The 21,824-nt window shown below is 38.5% G+C and overlaps 2 protein-coding genes across 6 annotated transcripts in view; one reads left to right on the top strand and one right to left on the bottom strand.

The window, feature by feature from the left end:
• Positions 1–6,958, top strand: part of tnmd (tenomodulin) — a 103,792-nt gene extending 96,834 nt beyond the window's left edge. Inside the window, exon 7 of the mRNA XM_015389133.1 lies at positions 4,792–6,958. Coding sequence (XP_015244619.1) covers positions 4,792–5,001 — 210 coding nt within the window. The 3' untranslated portion in view covers positions 5,002–6,958. The remainder of the gene's footprint in view (positions 1–4,791) is intronic.
• A 5,849-nt stretch (positions 6,959–12,807) lies between these two features.
• The window catches only part of LOC107093734 (ETS-related transcription factor Elf-1-like), a 58,109-nt gene continuing 49,092 nt past the window's right edge, over positions 12,808–21,824 (bottom strand). For 2 of the 5 annotated variants that reach the window (XM_015388972.1, XM_015388962.1), the window contains exons 5-10: positions 20,956–21,060; positions 20,667–20,837; positions 20,463–20,546; positions 19,648–19,840; positions 19,072–19,431; positions 12,808–15,645 (exon numbers count right to left, since the gene is read on the bottom strand). In XM_015388972.1, coding sequence (XP_015244458.1) covers positions 14,838–15,645; positions 19,072–19,431; positions 19,648–19,840; positions 20,463–20,546; positions 20,667–20,837; positions 20,956–21,060 — 1,721 coding nt within the window. In that variant the 3' untranslated portion in view covers positions 12,808–14,837. The remainder of the gene's footprint in view (positions 15,646–19,071; positions 19,432–19,647; positions 19,841–20,462; positions 20,547–20,666; positions 20,838–20,955; positions 21,061–21,824) is intronic. The other 3 variants (XM_015388982.1, XM_015388998.1, XM_015388990.1) reach the window with 2 other exon arrangements.

Raw genomic sequence — 21,824 nt, 5'->3', positions numbered from 1 at the left:
AATAAATTGCATCAAAGTCATGGTGTATTTTAATTTTCCTCTTGTAGTGTTGGGTCTTCTGCAGCCTCTAACTGGTTTTCCCTTCAGGGTCACCTCTGACCAACTTGCCAGTCCAGCTTGATGCTTTCATCATCCCAGAGATAGTGTGTTTAGGGTGATGTTTAAATTTCCATCAATGTATTGCTGGAAATCCATTAATTTAGTTGTTGTTTATATCCATATCCCTGGCTAATTCAGATTAAGGATTAATTTTTCTAGTTGTGACGCCCACAAAGCTACTTTCGGTCAGTCGACTTTAAAATTAAGGGGAAGAAGTGCCAATAAAAAATTTGTATCTGATTTGAAACCAGACGTCTGTCTTTCAGAAGACAAAACATAGCAGGATTTCTTATTTCCAAGAAAAGTTCAAAAAACTTATTTTTTTCTTATTTCCATTTTATTTAAAATGGCATGTCAAATATAATTTATATCCCTGTAAAAATGAAAGAAACATCAGAAATTAAAAACTTGAAAATGCATTGCAGTTCTTTATGTGTTTGATTATTTATGTTTGTTAAGGAGCTCTAATAAGTCTATGAGGTTAGAGGGACACTTTGCCATCCCCCACCAAAATTTTAGCTCCCTCAATAGATTCTCTGCCAGACTCATGTCTGGTAAATATTTAGGTAAATATTGTAAGGTTACTCACAAGATTCTGTGTAGTATGCTTACTTAAAGGCACATAGTTACGTCATTTGAGATTTAGTTGAATTTATGCACCAGTTACTCATTCTGGTTTCATATATGATTTTTTTGGACAAATTATCCTGCTGGCAAAGTAATAATTTTTTCTTTTAAGTTTAACCTTTGCTCAATTAGTTAGTCAACATTACCTTTTTGTGTGTATTTACCATAAAGGCATCATGTGTACAACTGTTCAACAAGCCAAAGCACTGGAGGCGGGTGAATGTGGCACTCACAGAATAGCTGCAAAAAAAAGAAAGAAAAAAAAGACCAACACAGCAAAATCTAGAAATAAGCAAAAATGTCTTAAATCTTTTACCCATAATCTAAGTAGTTAATTAAATGATTTGCCAATGGAATTAGTTTTTTTTTTATCTTAAAATAACTGGATAATATGCAATTTAAATAATAATAATAATAATATTATTATTTTAAATGTAAATTGTCTTGTTTTATTGGCAATGTGTCTCACTCACCTCCTCAATTCAAGAAAAAAACGCACTTATTTTAAGAAAAAAAATACTTATTTAGATTTCCATTTTTGCAGTGGGTGGGGTGTAAAAAGGCACAAAAATATGTTTAAGATAAAATTTGAGTTGTGCTAGAAAAAAAACACTTTGATTGCTAGAATGTAATAAAACTGTAGCTAAAGCTCACAAAGCATTTAGATGTGGCTGTGAAGTTTATAGACACACGTGTACATGTCCTTGTTACTGGTGTTAGCAGGGCTTTTGAGCCCCATCCTCCAGGCTGTCAGTGTTCAGTCATTGCAGCACGGTTGGAACCTATTTAGTAGCCATGTCATTAACCACCATCTGGTTTTCTGGTTGGTCAGCGGTACTGCAGGTAGATGGTGCCGGTGCTGGGGTTCTATTTAGGCTCAAAAAGCACCGTCAAAACATTATCGGGAAGAACACTCGGACTATATAGCCTTATTTAATTATAATCATAATTATTATCATATCATATTATCATGATCATCAAAATATTTTTCTACCAATTAGGTGAGCTCTGAAGCACCCAGCTCTGAAATTCATTAAGGGGTATCAGATTATAGAGGGTGGAGATACACACCACACTTTTTACAAAATTTACAAAATATTTTGAAAGCCATCCTCCTTCCATAGTTCTATAAGGCACTATAGGAGCCATATTTTGTGTGATGCAGACCAGACATGTATAAACCTGAGGCAATTCAAAGGCAGGTGTTATTTGCACCTACCGAGGAACCTTTAGGTTGAGCATAAAGCTTCTTAGCATTATCCTAAAAAAAATGATGGCACCGCTAATTTAGTAAATATCCGTTTTCACTGTTAGTTCACCTTCACTGCACAGCACAGGGAGATTAAAATGTGAGGTCAGGTCTCAGCAACAAATTTCAAATGTTGCTCCATCCCTTATACCTGGAATAAAAAAAAAGGGCTTATTGAATACAAAGCAGGGTGTGCGCGAATGAAGCATTATTGCTGCTGTTTTGATCACAGAATGAATGTGATGAGCTCTACGCTGAGATTTAATAACACATCCAGGAATGTGCTTCAAGCTCATGAAGAGCGGTGATCAGGGTGTGTGAAATAATATCAACAAGTGTGGAGATTAGAGGAGTCATGCTTTGATTCGTTACATCTTATTGAATGACTGACACAGTTTTCTACTCTGCCGACTCATTCCAAGCCTCCCATATCATGCACAGAGGTGTGTGTCTGGCTGTTTGTGTGTGTGTGTGAGAGAGGACGGTGTGATGAAATCAGATGCAGTCAGGGGGTAATGGCTTTTACTCTTCATTAATGCAGCTTGTTTATGAGTGACTGTCTCAGATTTCCCAAGGTGAACTATTCTTATCACCTTAGCTTTCCACAAGAGAGGTGATTAATATGTAGACTGCGTTTTAAAAGGATAGCTCTGATGAATTCTCTTTGAGCTACAATGCTGCCCATTGGCTGTTTGAGTTGATAAACGTCATTTGAATAAAATATTTCCTTCATTTTTCTGAGCCAGAGTGCCAGACTTTGTACCATCCCAGTTTGGGCTGCGAGCAGCAGATAAGATTATCGTTGGTCCATTGACAGCTTTCGTGTTGTTTCCATAACAGATTGTTGCCTGGAAGCTGATGACCTGAAACCCGACTCCAACAATAAATCATTAAAAGCCTACCTGAGCCTGTCGTAGCCATAAATCAAACCCAGCTAAGCTCCATGTTTATCTGTCACACAATTTCTGTGTGTTTTAAATATGTCTTATGTGTGCGTAATGTTACTTACTTTATCAAAGCTCCCATCAGAAGCATGACAGACTCCCTCATAGGTCTGGCTTATAACAAGTTCACAGAAACTGAAGTGCTTTGCAGAGGTCCTTATATATCCTGAGCTCTTTTAACATTTTAAAGTACAGCCTAAAGCATCCATATATGTTAGCTGGACTTTAGGCAATCGACCATCAAAAAGTAAAGCTTATTAGTAACGGAATAGTTTTTAACACCTACATTCTTCTGCAATTACAGCTTTAAGTCAATTATGAGATTTGTTTTTTAACTAGTTTAGATATTTGAGGTGATTTCCTGTTTTGAAGTGGTTTAGCTCAGCGTCTATTCAAAATGGTTCAACTTTTCCCTTAAATAGCAGCCATTCAGGCAATTTATGTATAAACATATGATTGTGTCATTGAGTTAATTTATAGTTATTCTTCTTTACAAGCAGAAACACATGAGTCTGCTAATAAAATATTTGCAGTGCGGCTGTGGTCTTCATTTCACAGTTATGGCCTTTGTGTTGTTTGTCACTTAGAATCTAATAAAATGCATTGGTATTCTAGGCTGCAATATGACAAAACCTGGAATAGTTCAAGAGATATGAATACATTTGAAAGACATTGCTGCAGCCGAAGATGTAAACAAAAACAAAGGGGGATTTTCTGCTCTGTGACTTGCTGAGTATATTAAAGAAATCCCTTTATATCTGAGGTGGTAGGGGACCGACGGGACCGTTTCCCTCAGGGTTAAACGTTTCCCACACATTTTCTATTCCCAACAGTTGATGTGTTTTGTTCTGCATGACTGTGCGTTGTTGAATCATTGCAAGCGTCCATGAACCGGTTTGTTGCGAATGTGGAGGCCGCTTCTCAGGATCCAAGGAGATTAACAAGGCCGCGCCGGATTGTCTCCGGGGATTCATTTGCTAAAAGAGATTGAAACGTGGTCAAATGAATACCGAGGGCGTTTTGCTACCTCAACCCGTGTGTTGCCAGTTAAGTGGCACTTTCTGAACCACCATTCAGAGCTGTTCTTGATCAGAGGCATGGCACTCAGCCCAAAGAGTCAATGGGGGCATGAACTAAGCAGCACAATGGAAAAATCCAAGGGCCATTAATTCTACCCAATTTACCTTTCGTTTGGGTTTCATTTGGCCCCTCTATAAATTCAGAGGCAGCCAGCAAGAGCAAATGAAAGAATCCTTCTTAGGCGATCATTACTCAGCTAATTGCTTTAGGAATGTGCCATGCACTTAAAGTCAAGGTCAGGAGGAGGGCACCATGAAGTGAGGAGCTCTAATTTGAATGCTCTGCTGGAGGCGGGGCAGCCATTTTAGAGCAGTCTGTGCTCAATCTGAGGGAGTTAAGAGGTCAAAGATGAAAGAAATAGTGTAATTATGTTAGTTACTAGCAACTAAGAGTCCCTCTGACAGAACATAGTGCTGGTTGAGAGGTTATGAAGCCTGGAATCGCTGCACAACTGTCAGTCGCTTTACCTCAGTTATAATAGAAAGGTCAGGAGTATTATCATATTTTATGCTCCTGAAGCTTAATTCAAACCTGTGCACTCTCGCAGCTCTCTTGATCTCTCAGTCTGAGCCATTAGACGTGACACGACTTTGCATTTTCACACACATTAGCTCTGATCTTTTGACTGTTGTCTGGCTTTTACGTCCCATCTCTTGACCTAGAACCAAAAGTGGCCTCATCAATTCCCATCAGCCACTCCACTTCCTATTCCTCCTTTCCTGCCCTTGCCTCTGGAGGACTGGTATTTGTTGTGTGTGATTCTAACTCTCCTCACTCTTGTGTCCTCTGCAGAGGGAGGTGGGAATCGAGCTGGATAGCCATTTAGATGACCGCGGCTACTGCTGCCAGCACTGCCGACGTGGCTATCGCTACTGCCGCCGCTACTTCGAGCCCCTGGGTGGCTACAACCCATGGCCATACTACTACCAAGGAGGCCGGGTCATCTGTCACGTTGTGATGCCCTGCAACTGGTGGATCGCACGCATGCTGGGGAGGATCTGATGTGTTGGAGCAGTTTGGGATTCTGCTTTATTTTTGTTGATGAATTTCTTTAAAAACAGCATTTTTTATTAATTGATTATATCATCAGTTGCATTATTAGCATTACATTTTCTGTGCTTCCAAAAAAAATAAATTGTCCTTGCTTTTTTGAAATTATTATAAATTTACATTGTCATATTCTACTAATCCATAGATGTACACTGCACAATATACACTTGAGGATGTCTCTGATTCTTGATATATTTTATATTAAACTTTTAACTAAATCCTTACCGTATATCTACTACCCTAAATTAGTAAGCCATAGTTTGCAGGTACTTTTAGGTTAAAATGCAACATGTTTTTGTTGTGTTGTTGTTTTTCCAGCTATTTTTTCCTCTCTTTTGGTGAACAGGTGGTGTAAAAACACACAGGTATATGACTTTGTTCTAGTAGCTGCATTGGTTTGTATGGGTGGAATTATCAAAAATGCAGGTTATTCATATAATGAAGGCAGACTTGGAATTAGAGTGTGTGCATTAGTGTGCTTAACCATTTATTTAGTTCCTTCTAGTAAATGAAAGTAAGAAGAACATGTAAAAATCTGTTAGTTATTGTAAACATTAACATCTTTTTTGTCAGTTTTACTGACTTTTACCAGAAATACCAGGAAGGCATTATGTTTTATACATATGTTTTATAAAATCACTGCAATTTCTTTTTCTACTACTATTAAGGCAACCTTTTCTGACAAATTTACAAGTCTTTAAAAAAAATTGAGCTGTCTCTTAAAGCTCCATTCACAAACTATGAAAGGCCAAACCTCTCCAGCTGAACATTGAGCTCAACGCTGTTATACTTCCGAGGCCTTCTGGCATAAGTCAGAAAAAAATACAAAGGCTACTGCATGAGTTGTCAAAATAAAAGTTTGTTTCTTTCAAAAGTGATTAACCTCTTTCGGCAAAGAAAACTGAAAGGCTAATTTCTTATTTTAATTCATTGCTGTTAATCTCAAAAGAAATCCTGTATTATTTTTATCTAATAAAAAGTATTAATTTACACATATAATGTTTTTTATAGGCTTGTACAACTCAAATGTTTCTCTTTAAAATATCCCCTCTTTTCCAGTTTCTACTAAAACATTTAGAAGCTTGTGAAAAGAACCTATGACAGCCATGTTTTATGAGGTTGCATAGACCGTGGAGGTATTCCCAGTAAAGATTATTTTGGTTTATATCTCTGTCTCTTTTCCTGCTTACATAACTAGTAGATAAGAGTTTTTGCAATACCAACAACAGCCCCCCAAGGACAAAACACAAAGGTGTGAAAGAATCAACAAGAAGAGAAGCCTGCTCAAAAATCAAGACATGCAACAACAGAGAAAGATATATATCAGGCAAGGAAAAAAGGTTTTGAAGACATTTTTTGGGATAAAGATGAGCTCTGCCTTCACACAGGTCTACAGTGGCATTTCAGAGCCTCATATTTCTTTTAAAAATAACAAGAGATAAATTGAAAGATGCTGAAAATTATCTATGAAAAGAAAAATAAACCAGCACAGAAACAGAAGATTAAGATGGCCAAGCTTTGATAGTGAACTCAGTGTTACAAACTGGCTTTTTTATTTTGTTTTTGGCACCAAACTAAACTTTGCTTGTGCAATTAAATTGGTAGGAATCTATAGTGTCTTTTGCGGTGTACTTACTGATCAGTTCTCCTCCTTTGTTTCCACAGCTACTGCTGCGGTCTGTACAAAAAAAATAATAAAATAAAAGCCTTAAAAAAGTGTTTCTGTTTAAACATTCCCTGCTTTGCTCAGGCTGTTATGATCTGTAACAATGCATCTCACAGTGCTGAGCTTAAAAAACCCTAATCTGTTAATAACAGATAAGCATATGAGATGTGCATTTGTAATTTATGTTCTTTGATCATAATGACAAGGTGCACAAACACCCAGGAGAATCAAAATTACAAGAGAGAAAACAGTGGGATAGATTCGCTTTTTATGACAAGTCTTCTGTATGTTATTTTTCCAATTAAAATTTCATTGTATTGATAATCTCACAGGTTGTATTTTGAGAAGTGTTATAAATAAAGTGCTCATGATACCCAGATGTGTTTGTGTAAAAATTTATCCAAAAAGCAGCACTTTCCATTGAACAGGCATATCTGTGTCTCTCCTCTCCATTAATCCCTTTACTCATTAGAACAGGCATTTAGCTTGGTGAGATAAAACAGATGTATTGTTTCTTTTTTTATAACTTCTGTGCATCTCATGGCTGATAATTCATTTTTTATGATGATTTACAAGCATCTCGCCCACAATGTAAATATGCATGTTGACTCACGTGGGTTTGATATGATAATGTCAATGATATCAAAAATAATTGCTAGTGACATTACTTTCAGTGGAGGCAAAAAAAAAAAAAGAAAAAGAATTGGAAACACTATGGAAATGTATGCAAATGATTTGTGAATATGTTCATAGTTCAGACTGCAACCAGATTGTTATTTTTAAATCAATAATGTCAATAGCCCAGAGCAATGTGTCAAGTAAAAAGAAAAAAATGCTGCTATGTGTTAACAAATTCAGTAAATGCAAACATATTTCAAAACGCTGACAAGTGTCACAGCCCCCGAGGCAGTTCTAAAGAGTTTATAAAATTAGTGTTTATATAATACATTCCTCACTATTTCCCCCATTCATCACATCAAATATTAATGCTATTCCACTGGAATTTATAGGGTAAAAAAAACACAACATACTGTTGTTTTATTATGAAATCCCCTTAGTTGTCTATCAGGCAGTGACAATCTCCGAGGACATTTTGGTGAAGACATAGGAGTAAATTGCTGTGAAGTCTCTAAGAGTAGCTTTGAATACCATGGTTTACCACGACTAGAGAGGCTGATACAGATATTACAGCAGGCTCCTTGAGTGCGCCTCACGCCTGTTGGGACAAAGGTCTAATATATACCATTAAACTCAGACTTTGAGCTAGAGATGATGTACAAATAAAATGGATTGTAGGGAAAACCTGGAATGACCCTGCATGGTTGTGATGTTAAAAACAAAGCAACTTATCCTGAAAGATTTGTCACATTACCATTTTATCTGGGTGCATAACTTGTCTTTTACTATAAAGCTACACTGCAGGAGTACTGTAGGTACCATAGGGGAGAATGAAGGGAGACTCAAAGTGCTGTCACTGCTAGACACAACCTGGAGAAGTAAGGAAGTATATGTGTATTGGATGATGGGAGGATGAGGAAGTCAAAACCTAAGGTAGGTGGAATGAGGGATGAAGAAAGGTGAGAGATAAAGCATATAGGATTGGGAGAAGATTGATCAAGGTCGATGGATGATGCAGGTAAGGATTTTAAGATGAAGGACATTGGATAATTGAGACAGATGACTTGAGGGATAATTGGTAAAGTATGGTTGGAGATAAAGGCACGAGAGGCGGAGATTAGGAATAATTTGGTACAGATTATTATTATGAGAGAGGCAGGAAGTATGGATTAGGAGTTAAAGAAAACGGTATGACGAATATCAGAGATGGTGGGTAAAGATAAGGAATTAAGGTAAGAAATACAGAAGAGAGGATTCTCTGAGGACAAATACAAAGAAATGACGAAGTACAGGTTTAGAGATTACAAGTTTAATAGTTTAGTTATACAGGAGTTTGAAGATGAAGGGATGAGGATGATGAATAAAGGAATGAGGGGTGAAGGCTGTAGCGGGCGATGACTAATGTAGCAGTGACGAGTACGGGCTGGAAGGATACAGGACGTAAAGATTATAACTAAGGAGTAAAGGTGGTAGGGATGAGGAATGATAAAAGGAGGGGATAGGGTTGAGTGTTAAAAGGTGCGCAGATATAGGGGTTGTGCTACATGATGTAGAGATGAAATATGAAGGGTTTAGACATGAAAGATGTTTGAATGAGGATGAGATGAGAAATCTTTGAGGAAAGGATTTAGGGATGATAAAGGAAAGAATGGGACATAAAAGGTGCTTAGATGAGGGTAAAGGGATGAAGAGCAGGTGGAAGAAGCACGTAAAAATGAGGGGTGAAGGTCAAGGTCAGAAATTATGGAAAGGGTGATAGTATGAATAAGAGATGAACGATATAGGGATGAGAGTGAGGATGAGAATTGTGAAAGGTGGGGATGAAAGTTAAAGGAGGGAGGGATGGGTGAGGGAAAGTGAAGAAGTGGGAGGGGATGACAGGGTGAGGGACAAAGGAAATAAACAAGACAAATTAGTAAAGAAGGGGGGAGAAGTTCAGGATGAGGAAGGAAGAGCAGATGCTAAATCACTGATGGACAGTTCTGAAATGGTGGGCTGTGTATAAATAAACACATTTATACTAAGCAATGTGACTAAGACACATGTTGACATTGCAACACTGGGATTTTTCTAAGATCTATTTATTCCACTCATAGGATATTTTGTAAAATTCACACACTTTTTTTCACGTAGCCTTAATTCAACCAACATTTAAAACTTTATCCACTTTGTTTTAAGTGAGCTCCCTTAAGGCGGATGCTGTTAAAAAAATACATTTTGATATAGCAGTTTTAACCCTTAGAGTTTGTTCAATATTTAAGGCAAAAAATGGGAATCTGACCCACTTTCTGTAACGGCAGCTGCAGCTTAATAAATAATTCTCCCATGGCTCATTAAGCATCATCCACTATAAATGAAATATACATAAAAAAACAATCCAAGTTGGCTGAACTGATATGAAACAAGCCTTTCCAAATAGCTGACAAGATCAGAGACTTTGAGTTTATTTCTGCGAGAAGAATAAAAATATCATTTTATCACGTTTTATATTTTTTAAAGCAAGTTCATTTGCATTGTTGCTATGCAAATTCATGCTAGTGAACTCCTCCATCCACAAATTAAAGTTAAAGAACATATCATTTTTAATAAAATACTTATTTTTTTCTCATGCATTTCATATAGGAACGACGCCTGCAGCACTTGTTTATCACTGTTTTGATGAGGGAGGGGAAAAAAGACCCGTGCTCAGCAGGATAAACACAAATACCAAGCATTTACCAGGTTATCACAGTTCAAAGGATTTCTTCCCCCTTTTTTGCTGCACCTAGCCCGAGGATTGGCCACTTTTCTGAAGCTTGCGAGTGAATTAATGTTTTTTGTTATTTATCAGAAATGCAGGACAGACTTCACTTCCAGCTGCTTATTTTCATTTCAAATAATCCCTTATTTTTTTGGACGTGTGAGTTACTATTCTGGAGGAGAGTGAAAAAAAACTAAATGTATGAGGAGTATCTGTATTTAGATTAGTGACCTGAAGGAATCTCTCCAATCCAGATTCAAGCTCCAACTCTGCTGAGGTCACATGCTTCACTAGTGCCATCTTGTGTACAAGAAGGTGTACTGCTTAGATCTATAAAAAAGGATCCATTTATCCATTTCATTGTTCTGTCATCATTTTACCCTCTTTAAATACAATATTCCTGAAGATACACCCAAATTCACTTAAATAATCTAAAATATGATTATTCTCAAAGCTTTTCTCGGTGAAGCTGCACTCAGTCTGGTGACCTGATGGTTAAATAAGCTCTCTGTGTGCCGTTCCTGCTTCAGGCTGGAGGCACAATAATGTCAGTCGTCATCCTTCAACTGCTCCCACTGTGAGAGGCAGCATGGCACAGCAGTAAACACTCGCACTGTGTCAGTGGCTGCGGGCGACACAGAAATAGTCCTCCTCTACCAGGACCTGGCTCTCCTGCTCTATCTTCAGGGTCTCTGACTCACTAAGCAGAGGAATTGCACAGACAGGACGGCTGCTGGTTGCCTTCCATTGTTTCAGTAATCCTCGAGAACAAAAGGGGGAATGAGACGCAGGGCAAAATCAATGAATCGTGTCTATAAAAACTTAGGAAGATGTTGGCTGCAATGAAGGCTTGGTTGAAAGTTGCTGTTGTTTCTGTAGATGTGGGGATAACCCTATGATAAGATGTGCATGTGGTGTAAGTGGGTAAATCTGCTTCCCAAACACCCAACAGGAGTCATACATTAAACTCAAAACTGTCCATAATCCCCCATAAGGGTGATCAGGTTACACTGACGGCAAAATTACTACTTCCTCGGTAATGTTGCCAACAGTACGGTTACTTGAAAAGACACGCTGTGAGCTCTTATTGGTAAAAAGTAACAGGATGCACAGAGAAGCATGACACTATTTAAAAGGAAAGGCTATTCAGACATTTGCAGTTCATTTAGAATGTGAGAGAGAGCAAGACTTTTAGCAGATTACAGGAAGGCTTAAAGCAGCACCGTGTAAGTTTAGTCCCAAATATTAGTTTTTCAGGTCACTATACAGCACTTGCCATGTATCGGAGCACTGTGTGGTTCGCCCTTCTGTAAAACTTACCGATATAACTTGAGAGGGCCGGATCCATGGTGGGTCATGTGACCTATAGTGCAGCTTTACAGCAGTCTGAGCTCCCCTTAAAAGATGTTGCTAGGCAACAAAACCCATATGGCACTTTCCTTATCAAATCTATATTTACTGTTCTCAGATGTAGGATTTAATCTAGAGGGGTGAATGTTCTCAATCCGATGGTCCAAAATGGTCTGATATCAAATTCCAAAAGACGGAGACACTGTTTAATTTTGCAATGATGGAGAGATGCAGAGGCCTTCAGGGGCACTAAGTCTGGAAATTACACGTCTAGCGCCCCTAGTTGCTAAAAGCTACACAAAGGACACCTGAAGAGTTTTTTGCTCTGTTCATATAATCTTTCTCTCTCCATGAAGCCTAGATTTAAGGTCCAGATCTAACTTATGTAGTCAAAGCAGCGTGTTTATTGGTTGTATAGTATTGTATGAAAGCTTTTATAGAATAAACCTTTAAAATACAAATGAACATAGACATATTAATGTAAGATATAAACTCCTCCATCCAATTCTGTATTGATTGTAAATAGACAGGAATCAGGACTTGTCCAGGAACCACAGCCCCTCCATTCGCAGCTTTTAATATATGAGCCATACAAATATCTATGCAAATTAGAAAAAATGGAATACATACAACCATAGAAGGCTGGCTGCAAAAAGCTAATAAAAGATGTCAAAGTTTGTTAAGCTTTCACACAATGTGTTATCTACTCTGCTCTGATTATAATAATAATAATAAAAAAGAAACTATTACAATCAACATCAGGAAGGCTAGAAAATATATCTAAGATGGTTTCAGTTCTTAGATTAAAGCTCCAATTGTGCGAATTCTTCCCAGGAAGGTCAGAACTGACGATGGGAAAGCAGCTATGCAGCTGTGAACTTCCACACATATCAAACATTACCATTCTGCAAATGAATCAGTGTCACCTTTCCTTTCACCAAACAGTATTAGCACACATACACACTCACTCTCGTTTCACTATGCAAGCTGTGCTGACAGACGCGGCTGTCTTCAGCTCCGGGCATGTCACATGCTAATGTATTCAACCACCCACAGCAACCAGAGAAGCAACAGTGCTCCTAAGTACAGTCCAATCAGTCTCCGGACTCCTAATGGCTCCAATCCAGTTTCCTACCACAGCCTTTACTTTCTCTTTTAAATGCCATGCGATCAAATGTCCCCCAAAGCTGAAGCAGCCCCACAATACCACTCAGTTTTCAAGGCAGAAACGGTTTCATTATGTTGACAGCGGAAACCGATGAAACACTCGGTAACCACTATTTGTTTCCTAGTTTAATCTGGTGTTCGCTTTTTATTTTTCAGCAACATCTGGTGTGATATTTTAGCTTGGGATGACATCTTTTTTAAATTAATGCTCTAGGAAAAAAACAACAACAACAAAACAAAAAAAAACAACAGCAAATATATAGAGAGAAGATTTTCTTTTTAATTTGCATATTGACTTTTTCTGAAAAATCTAGTCTAAGTTCTGCATAAAAGAAGGCCATCGACACCCAAGACAAAAGATGCAACAAAACAAAATGCAGTGGACATACCTCAACGATTCAGACAACAGTGCTTTAGAAAAGACTGGATATAAGAATATATATATATGAAGAAAATCCTAACAGAAAGTCTAAAATTTAATGCAAATATAACCCAGTGTATTTATTGATTGTCAAAACAGTTGCGACAGCATGTCTTACATTCAGAGTGCCTGCAGAATGCGGAGCTCTTTGGCTGTTGTAAAGGTTGTAAAGCAGCCTTTAACTCTTACGCTGAGGATGGAGGTCAGTTAGTTTAAGAGTCCCTCACTCAGCAGCTACAGCCAGCCAGGAAAATACAAGCGATTTAGCTCTGATACCACTCAGGATCAATATGGCTTCATCCCCTACACAGAAACAAGGGAGTAAGTCAGATGGCTGGCCTGGGGTTCTTAACCAAACAGGTCAAAGAAATAGGAAGAAGGCACAAACTTCAACAGATCAGAGACACCAGGACAGGGGAGAGGAGGAGAAAAGAGGAAAGAGAGCAGAACACGGTGCCATTTCCGTTTCTAACCACTTTAGAAACATTAGATTTCAAGCAAAAATTCGGTATTAACTTATAGATTTGATACTTTATGCAAAACAAAATCCAAAAGTTTTTAAGCAATAGCCTCGCCTGCATGACAGTTAGAAAACAGGAGAGAGAGGTACATCCACTGAAGAGTGGGGGGAAATAAAAGCTCATTCTGTAAATGTTCAAAACAGAAATATAACCGATATATTCACAGCAGCAGAATAATGACGCTGCACTGAGCATTTCAGAACAGAACTTAAACAAAAACAAAGCTGATTATATTGAATACTATACAAAAAAAAATATATCACAAGCTTCCTGGTATCTTGTTTTATCTTCCCTCAGGTTTACATGTAAAAAGAATACAAATGTGCCTTTTCTTTACAGAATTTAGGAATTAAAATAAATAAATTTCTTGTGGCCTTAAAATTGAATTTCAATTGCATATTATACGTCTACATACAGTATACATATATATATATATTTATAGGTTCATATATATATTGTTTTACATGAACAGGATTTAAACCTTGGAGCTTCAGAGGGAGAAATGGACAAAAATTACTTTTATTCTGCAGGTTCTGTTCTTCTCTTTCTTGCTGTACCTTCCAGTCTGCAGCTCCACACAGAAAATGCCCTTTTAAACAGTAACACAATGTTCTTATGCAAGGGCTGATACAGAGTATATGCACACCTTCTCTGTTTGTGTCAAAATAAATGAATTTTAACTTCTTGTCTGTATTAAAATAATGTTATTCTTCCTCCAAACGTCTCATAAGGCACTCTGTACTTAAACTCATGAGATCACTATTCTTTATTTCCATAGATTGATCACAACCGTGACAACCAGCTTCCCTCAAAAACATTCAAGCAGTTAAAGGAGACCAGCGGCTCTTCAGGTGTCCCTTTTTGTCGCAGTGTTTGGCATTCAGTCCTTGTTTTTGGTTTGTTGCGTGGTCCTTTTCTAACATTAGTCCAATGAGATCTAATGTTATTAAGAAAAAAAAATTGACTGGCACTTTTTTATTTGCAGACAGGAATCCCAGATTTTTTCGTGCTTTTTGTGCATATACATGTGTGGGAATTATCCTTTTTCTTAAAGCTAACTTCTTAAAAAAACAAATCATTCCCTAGATTTTTGAAATTAGGCACATAGTCACATAACATGTGAGTAAACAATAAATCCTGAGGCTGAACTGACCAACTTTGAAGATAGGAATTAACAGCATGTTAATTCCCGACTTCTGATAATTAATTTAATCAGAGCGTAGAGGAGGGGAAGAAAATATCGAGTCTGTGGTCACAATAAATTCAATCTTTTTGGTTCACTTTGTGAGTAAGAGTCCTGCAGCTCTAAGCCTCTGCAGGCTCTGTTTTTATCTGGATAAAGTTTGCAGGCAACTGAACAGACAGCGGTAGCTCCTGCAGGCTTTTGATTCCCTGCTCAGGCTGCAGGGACATCTCCCCGCGCACCTCCAACTCCTCCACGGGGGTCAAACCCTCGCCGGGGCTGCTGCTCTGGGAGTAATGTCCATTTATTAAAGTTTCACTTGCAGCCCCTTGGGCAAGGCTTTGACTGGTATCGATGATCACAGTCCGATACTGCAGCTCTGCCTCCCCTGCCTCCATCTCTTCCTTCTCGAATGTGTGTGCGGCCAGTGATGGATCGCCGTTCACCATCGACTGGAAGTAGCTGGAGTCTAGCATCTCCTCTTTGACCTGCAGCGCAGAGAAATCGCTGGATTTAAGTACTGTGGCTATTACGGTGCCAGGCTGCTGCGCCACCATGGTCTGGCCACCGGTGGTGTTGATGGTGACGAGGCGGGGGAGACCGTTGAGGCTGGAGGTGGCAGAACTAATGACTCCTGGAGGAGAGGTGCAGGAGGAGGCAGCAGAAGAAATGGAAGAGGAGCCCAGATTGGTGACCAGAAGCTGCTGCGGGAGGCCGTCCTGCAGGCTGCCGGAGCCGCCTGTGAGAGAAGCCGTCTGGATGGTGAGCACATCTTTCCCACCTGCTGTTGTGGAGGGGACGGTGTGGAGAATAACCCGAGGTGGAGAGGAGTGGCTGGAGTCGCCGTTGGCCAGAACAGTGAGGGGGACAGACTGAAGCGAGCCGGAGGATGTCAGCACCATCGGTACTGACACTGGACTGCTGATGGTCCTGAAAAGACAAAACAACAAAAATTCTGAATATCTAATCAAACAGATTTCAGTCGGTTTTTATTTTTTCCATTATCTTCTTAAAAACAGTCATGTAAAAAAATGGGAACACCGTACAAAATCCAACTTTTTTTGGACAAACGGATTTTTAATTTTTATCTGTAATTGATAATGAGTTATTATATGATAAATATTATCAATAATAGTGAATATGATAAATATAAATAAACAAAGATTTTTGTAAATTCTCAAGATAAAACCATTTAAACAGAAAAAGTATCTACATAAAAAGTAGTAATGTCTGACATGGAATACAAATTTAGGACACCACCATATTTATTCCGACGGCTGTAAGCCATACACAGGCCTAACATGCCAAGAGCAGTTGATGAATCATTATTACACAGCATTTTGCCCTTTAAACCTTAGATATTCAGGTCGGTGTACTCCAGACTGTTGAAGTGAGAGCAAACACATGGACAGATCAAGAGAGCTTTCTGAAGCCTTTAGAAAGAAGACTCTTAACAGCTGTCGAGAGTGCTTCTCCTTTTAAAACTGTGCTCAGAAGAATTTAAATTCCACTGTTCGGAAAATATTCAACAAGTGCAACATGTTCTGAATAACTAACAAGCTGCATAGCTCCCACCCCTCCAAAGGAGTACAACTTTAAAGCAGGCTGTAGGATGCTAAAAGAAGTCTATAAAAAAAAGTGTCATTACTGGACCTAAAAAGGAGACCAAACTAAATTATAGCAAAATTTATGTCAACGGGACCAGAATTCATGAAGGAATCATCTGGTTGGTATCAACTAAATATAAAAAATCTAGCAGGGCGCTGCATCATAACAATGACCCTGAAATATATCATTAAATCAAACAGGAAGTGGCTGAGGAGAGAGATAAAAAGTTCTGTATAGGCCTAGTCTAAACCCGGGTCTGGATCTTATCCAAATGCTGTGGGGTGACTTAAATCAGGTTGTGCAGGTCAACACTCAAACATCTCACCGCTGAGAAAATAGGGAGGGAGGAGACTAATTAGGGCTTGGGTTTTATTCAGCTATTCTTTTTATACCTACTTTCTTATTTTCTATACACAGATAAATAACCAACAAAGATTAGAGATTGAGAAGGGAAACCTTTTTTCAAACATTTCAGGGGGGCCTACTCTTTAAATGGCAGTTATTCCAACTGTTAAGGGATTTAATGCAATTTGTGAATGACATATTCTGTGCTCTTGATTATTTTTATACCCACATACTATTTTAACACTAAACCCTTTTCTAAACTAAACTATCGTGTCCGATAAATAAAACCAAATTATCTGTCCAAGCTTTAAAAATTTAAAGCATTTTTTACAGCTTAATTAAACCCTTATGAAAACATTTTACCAAGATATCACAATGATACGGTACAAATAAGACATAATGTCCTCATCATAAAAAAATAAAAAAAACAACTAAAAAAACAACAGCACAAATGTGTCTACTGTAAAAATAATTCTTTTGTTCACAGTGCCAAACTGCAGAGCTGTTTCCAGTTTGCAGACATCAGAGGAAGAGAGTAAATTACTAATGCAGGCAGTGGAGGCTACACATGCAATAATGACTCATACAATACACAGCAAACAACACTATATAAAAACAGACACTGCAGTTTAGAAAAGGAAGCTAACGCTGCTTGAAATGTTTATACCGGTATATATATATAACATAAAGCAAAGATATTATTGAGTGGTGAATAGTGCACTTATCATTTACCTATCATATTAAAGGGACAGTTACCATATTTTGAAATCAGGTATTGTTAGGGGTTCTTAACTTCTTATCTGACACATAGTAGCTGACTTTCTTGGTGTCTTAGTTTAGGATAAACAGCAAATATTTTGTCACTGAGTAAAAAGCGAACGCCTTCTTCAGGAGGATTCATGGCCAAAGATGACTTCTACAACCAGAGGTGGGTAGAAATGAGGTACATTTAGCAACATTTGCATAAGTAAAGGTCATACTTATGGGAGCTTTACAGTACTCCACTTTTTATTTTTAATTCAGTAATAATATTCAGTAATATTATTGTTTAATTCAGTAATATTGTATTGTATTGAATTAATAATATTAAACTGTGAGTAAAATGTTTTATTTTATTGTTGTTGGTAATCATTTTATTTATTTGTATTTTTTTATCTTTAAAATACCAGAATTCATCGGTCTGATTGAATCATTTCCAAGCATTGAATGCAATTTTATGATCCTTTGTACTTTTTTACCTTTTTTTTTTTTGTACAGGAAAAAAAAGGTGAAGTAGTGCTACTGTAACGGTACTGTAAGTACAATTTTTGAGTACTTTACCCACCTCTGTCCAAACTAATCTCACAAATCTCATAGGAGTTCAGGCAAATAAATTAAACCATCATCGCTAAACATCATCTGTGTTATTTACAGAAAATAAAGGTTGGAGGAGGTGCTCCACCAATGATTTTTATCTAAGAATCTTGAACTCTGAGTGAAACCTGTAAAGCAATGGCCTCTAATGTCACTTAATGTTGATATCAGACAGTTCACTGTACCTGAGGACAGGAACTTGTGCCATCAGAGGCTGAATTTCCACTGAATCTGTATTTGCCTCATTTGCAACTAAATATGCAATGAATCTCAGTAAATTGGAAGTGAATTAATTGCTTTGAAATTGAACTCATTTGTTTTCAAATGTTTCCCTTTCAATTTAAAATTCTATTTGACTACTCAGACTTTCAGTGCTACAATTACATTTCATTTTGGAAATGAAGTTTAATGTAAACACAGCCAGGTCCTTAAGAAAGCAACAAAGAAAACAAACACAAGATTCACCTAATTATGTTTCACCAGTTTCAAACATCTTTTATGACACTTTGAGCTGAAACTGTGGCATCTAAAGCTTGGTGCATATCATGAACCATGTCAAACATATCTCTCGTGTAACAGCCCGCATTTATTTTCAAATGACATGAATACGGACTCAGCAAAAGCAATTTAATTTCCAATGTAAATAATACTACTTATTTCTTTGCAAGTATCCTTCCAACAAGAAAAACATGAGCAACGTTTAAAGGTCTGTAAAACATCATTAGCATAAATCACTTTGAGGGTTTTGGGATCGGAGCTGTTAAAAGTCTTGAGCTTTTTGGAGCCTCAAACCTGAGATCATCATGTGTTTAACTCTGACCAGCTTATCTGTCCTAAGGTAAAGTGCCACCACTTTACCTTATCTGTCCTAAGGTAAAGATGCTGCCACCACCATGTAGCAGCATCATGCAGGGTGATGTGCTATGAGGTTAAGTTACACATGTGGGCCCTTTTTAATAAACTGGAAGCACTATTAGAGTAAAATTAATTAAAAGCTGAAGGATAATTTTTATGTTGATAAAAAGAATATCTAGTTTGTGAGTCTCCTACCTCACGGCCTGTGCTGCATCTTGAACACTTTGCGCCTGGTTCTCTTGTAAAACATGAATGGAGTTCAGCAGCTGCTCAGACTGTCCTCCATCAGCCTCCTGGTACACATACTCATCTCTGGGTTCTTTCTTCATTGGTTTCAAAGACACGTGATGTCCACCCTGAGACCTGCCGTGGCTTTTAGATCCTCCACGGACGACCCCCCGCCCGTTGGAAGATCTCTGGTTCTCGTACCCAGCGTTGGCGTCAGATCCAGGCTCCTCATCCTCAATCACCACCAGGTCAGGTGGCATCTCTTTAAACTGATAGACCAGACGCTGCCCTTCCACTTTGGCAAGGATGCCTCTTTGATAGTAGTACCTAAGGGAGGAAGTACGCAAGAGTTCGTTCAACCAATTATTGACATTACCAAGATTAAAGTTTAACGAGTCTCATCAAAATTTAAAGCACCGTTCCAGTGTGTTAATAAGAACATATCTGTGGAAATGGTGTCTTCAAGGTTAAATGCTGGATGAGTGAACGCATACATGATAATGTCACTTTGGAAGATGTGGCTCATTGGTATTCTGCTCTTACCTGAGAGCCCTCCCCATGGTCTCATAGTTCATGTCTGGCTTGTTCTTGTGCTTGCCCCAAAGCTTTGAAACAGCCTTGGAGTCCACCAGCTTAAAGATGCCTTTTTCACGCTGTGTCCACTTGATGTATTTGGGACAGGTGTTTTTATCCTGCAGCAAAGCCAGGAGGAATTCCCAAAGGTAGATGGTGTTGCCTGCAAATTAAGGAGGCTAATTTTGAGTCACAGTTTCAACATCCAGGCAGAAATTCAAGCCTTCGATCAGCACTACTATTCATTTATTTGTTCAGTTTGTATATGGCCACCATGGAGTCAAAGGATTAATTATTGTTGTTACAGACACATGTGCGCATGTCGGTTTGAAAGGAAATTAATTATAGCAAGCCCGACAGTAGATTACTCTCATTTGCCAGGCGCTGTGGCGGGCAGGGTTTAAAAACAGCAGCACTCCCAACAGTCACCCGAATCCCAAACTGTGTGACAGATTGATGTATACGTGTGGGGCTGAACCCGACGTCCCAAGCCCCTTCCTCTTTTGTGTGGTGTTGAATTGTCCAAACAAAGCGGCACTGCCCTGCCTCTATCTGTAAAGCATCAGCGTGCCCTCCAGCCTGCAATCACTCCTGTTTCCCAGAGAAACACAACACCCCGAGATCCCCTCATCCATTAACTCGCTCAGATTCAACTGAGCTGGACCGCAGGGGCTGAGAGCAGCTTTGCCTGCTCCACCAGAGAAATCAGAGTGATCACAAGAGGAGGAGAGACCTTGATTTTTATTGGCTCATTACTGAAAAGTGGACTAGTTGGTAAGGCTTACCTTTGCCCTCTTTGCTCTTCTTCCTGAGTGGCAGGTTAGGGGTTGTAATTGGAGAGCAGGGACGCACTACCCGGGGCTTTCGCACTGTGATTCAGTTTGAGAGGCGACATATTAGGAGGTTGAGGGCCATCATGTAATCACCTTCTACTATTACAAATTGTTCCTTTTCTCTAATAAGTCTGAGAAGAAGGGCAAACGTGTTACCTTTGTTTTTTTTCTGAGGTTTTAAGGGACACTTTTGAGGAATCTCATCCATGGAAGAGGTGTCTTCATCCAACGACATGTCAAGAGCAACGTTGTCCATCTGGTCAGGCCTGAGAGGAGTGTACGTCATCTCTGACTCCAGCAGATGGTTGTAGGTGTGAACTGCACCAACAGCGAAGGCAAACACAAATGCTGATAATAACCTTTGAGTTCCGTCTTTCAAAAACAATGCATTGGTTGTTTTTGTTGTTTTTACTCAAAGCAGAGTGATCAACACAAACAAACTCACTCATTCGCTTCTCATCCAAGATGTTATTTGGAGACTCCATGTTGAGCAGAGCGGCAGCTGCTTCGTTTGTCTCCATGCTGTCGTCAGCGCGGGAACCTCTTGTTTCTGTGAACCGGAAGACAAAATGTATCAGAGTTAAAACTGATGGGAAATTCTTGTCATTGATTTTTATTACTTTGATTTGGCTGGACTGATTGGAAGCTTCATGTGTTAGATATAAAAACACTTGACATCAGTTTTTCAAAAAGACAGTTATCAAAAAATATAATAATTTAGCTTTTATACAGAAAATTTACCCCCTTACATATTCCCTCAGATGATGTTAATGATTCAACTATAATGAAGGGTTAGGGGTGGCCTAGTGGTTTGGGCATTGGGCTTGGATCCCAGAGGTTTACTCTGGGTCCCTGAGCAGGACCTTTAACCCCACACTGCTCCCCGGATGCCGCACAATGGCAGTCGACTGCTCCCCAAGGGGATGGGTTAAATGCAGAGAGTGAATTGCATTGCTTTGTACTGGCGACAGCGTAATGACAATAAGGTTGTCTATTCTCTCTATAAAAAGAAGAGGATCTGATTTATTGACTGAAATAAACTATCCAAACCGACATAGTGCTGTAAGTATAAAGAAATAGCCCTCTTTCCAAATCATGATTTGAATGTATTGAACCACAAAAGTTGGCTTCATTTCTACTAATCAACCATCAGTTGAGATGAATGTTTCTGACAAAAATGCCGTTGTTACAAATTAACTGTTGACCAAATAAAAAACAAAAGATCCAACTCATTTAGTTGACAAAAGATAAATAAAAAAAAAACACTTGGTAGTAAATTATGCTCTCTAACAGATAATCCTGAAGATTAATGTT

The sequence above is a fragment of the Cyprinodon variegatus genome, unplaced genomic scaffold (genome assembly GCF_000732505.1).
Source record: "Cyprinodon variegatus isolate N-32 unplaced genomic scaffold, C_variegatus-1.0 Scaffold19, whole genome shotgun sequence".
NCBI classification, from domain to species: Eukaryota; Metazoa; Chordata; class Actinopteri; order Cyprinodontiformes; family Cyprinodontidae; genus Cyprinodon; species Cyprinodon variegatus.
Note: the sequence above shows the minus strand (reverse complement) of the source record. Positions and strands in the feature narration are given on the sequence as shown.